This window comes from Bombyx mori, chromosome 18 (assembly GCF_030269925.1).
Source record: "Bombyx mori chromosome 18, ASM3026992v2".
NCBI classification, from domain to species: Eukaryota; Metazoa; Arthropoda; class Insecta; order Lepidoptera; family Bombycidae; genus Bombyx; species Bombyx mori.
Window position 1 is genome coordinate 9,318,734 of NC_085124.1, and position 1,376 is coordinate 9,320,109.

Genomic DNA, 1,376 nt, shown 5'->3' on the forward strand with positions numbered 1-1,376 from the left:
TAACGATAAATTTTTAGAACAATTGTTTCGTTATTGAATTTTTTTTTAATTATTGTTGTTGTTTTTTTATTGTGTATACCTTATTACCTTTGAAGGCATTCTTCTTTCTGGTCGTTCCCTCAATGCTGAGGATCGTGACTGTATGTCAATCTTCTCCACTCGGTCCGGTTCTGCACCATATGTACCGCTCCCCATATCTGGCCTCCAGTCACCTCCTTGAGTTGGTCAACCCATCTAGCTGGCGCTCTTCCTCTAGCGCGCTTCCCCTCCATCTGTCCGAGAATTGTGAGTTTCTCCAGGCTGTGCAATGAGGATCGCATTATGTGCCCAAAGAAACTCCGGATCCTTTCCTGGCACATAGTCAGCAGGCGCTTGGCGACCTTCAGCTCTTCGAGGATGGAGACATTGGTTCTCATAGCTGTCCAAGGAATGCGTAGCAGCTTTCTCCAGCAATACATTTCAAACGCCTCAATCTTTTTGCGTTCCTTTTTCCTGAGACACCAAGTCTCCACCCCGTACAGGAAGATAGAGAAGACCAACGTACGAACCAGACGCACCTTAGTTACTCGGCGAATATTACGGTCTTTCCAGATTTTATCGAGGCTAGTCATGGCACTTTTAGCCATCCCGATACGGTGTCCAATTTCTCGCAGTTACCACTGTTAGAGATCAGCGACCCCAAGTATATAAATTCCTCCACTTTCTCATAATCCTTGAGTGCGATTGATGGACTTAAAACTTGAGCTCTGTCCACGGTCATCACTTTGGTCTTAAAGCGGTTTATGTGCAGGCCAAATTCAAGGCTCACTCTCTCTATTCGCTCCAAGATCGCAGCCATCTCGGTCTCGCTGGCTGCAAGGATTGTTGTATCATCGGCATATCTTAGGTTCGTGATCTTCGTACCGCCCACCGTAACGCCGCCGTTCCAGCCATCAAGCGCCTTCCTCATAATAATTTGAAGGCATACATGTGGTTTAATGGTTAGTGGAGACTGATATTCACGGACAACAGTAATACTTAGGGCATTCAAATTCAACGACCGTCCAATGCTGGGAGTCTTTTTAAAACTCGTTTGAAGGAAAAAATCTATCTCATACAACTTAAAAAACAATGCGGTTAAGCGTTCATTCTAAAAGTATGATGCGTATTTGATAGACGCGATAGATATTCTTCGTAACATTCTATTTTAAAACATTTATTAAAATTTAAATAACTATTCGACTTATTGGACCAAATTTAGTTTCAACATTGTTACAACCCTCACTAAATAAACGATTATCGAAGCGTTGAAATCCATTGATAAAACTAATTACATTATTATTACTTTATCAATTACTAGAATCGATTCACTTTTATCAAATACAATTATTTTATAA

General features: G+C 41.4%; 1 protein-coding gene across 1 annotated transcript; it reads right to left on the minus strand.

The window, feature by feature from the left end:
* Positions 1-607: 607 nt before the first annotated feature.
* On the minus strand, positions 608-949 carry LOC105841950 (uncharacterized). Its single transcript, XM_012692039.1, has one exon. The coding sequence runs from the start codon at positions 947-949 to the stop codon at positions 608-610; it is 342 nt and encodes a 113-aa protein (XP_012547493.1).
* Between the last annotated feature and the right edge of the window lie 427 nt (positions 950-1,376).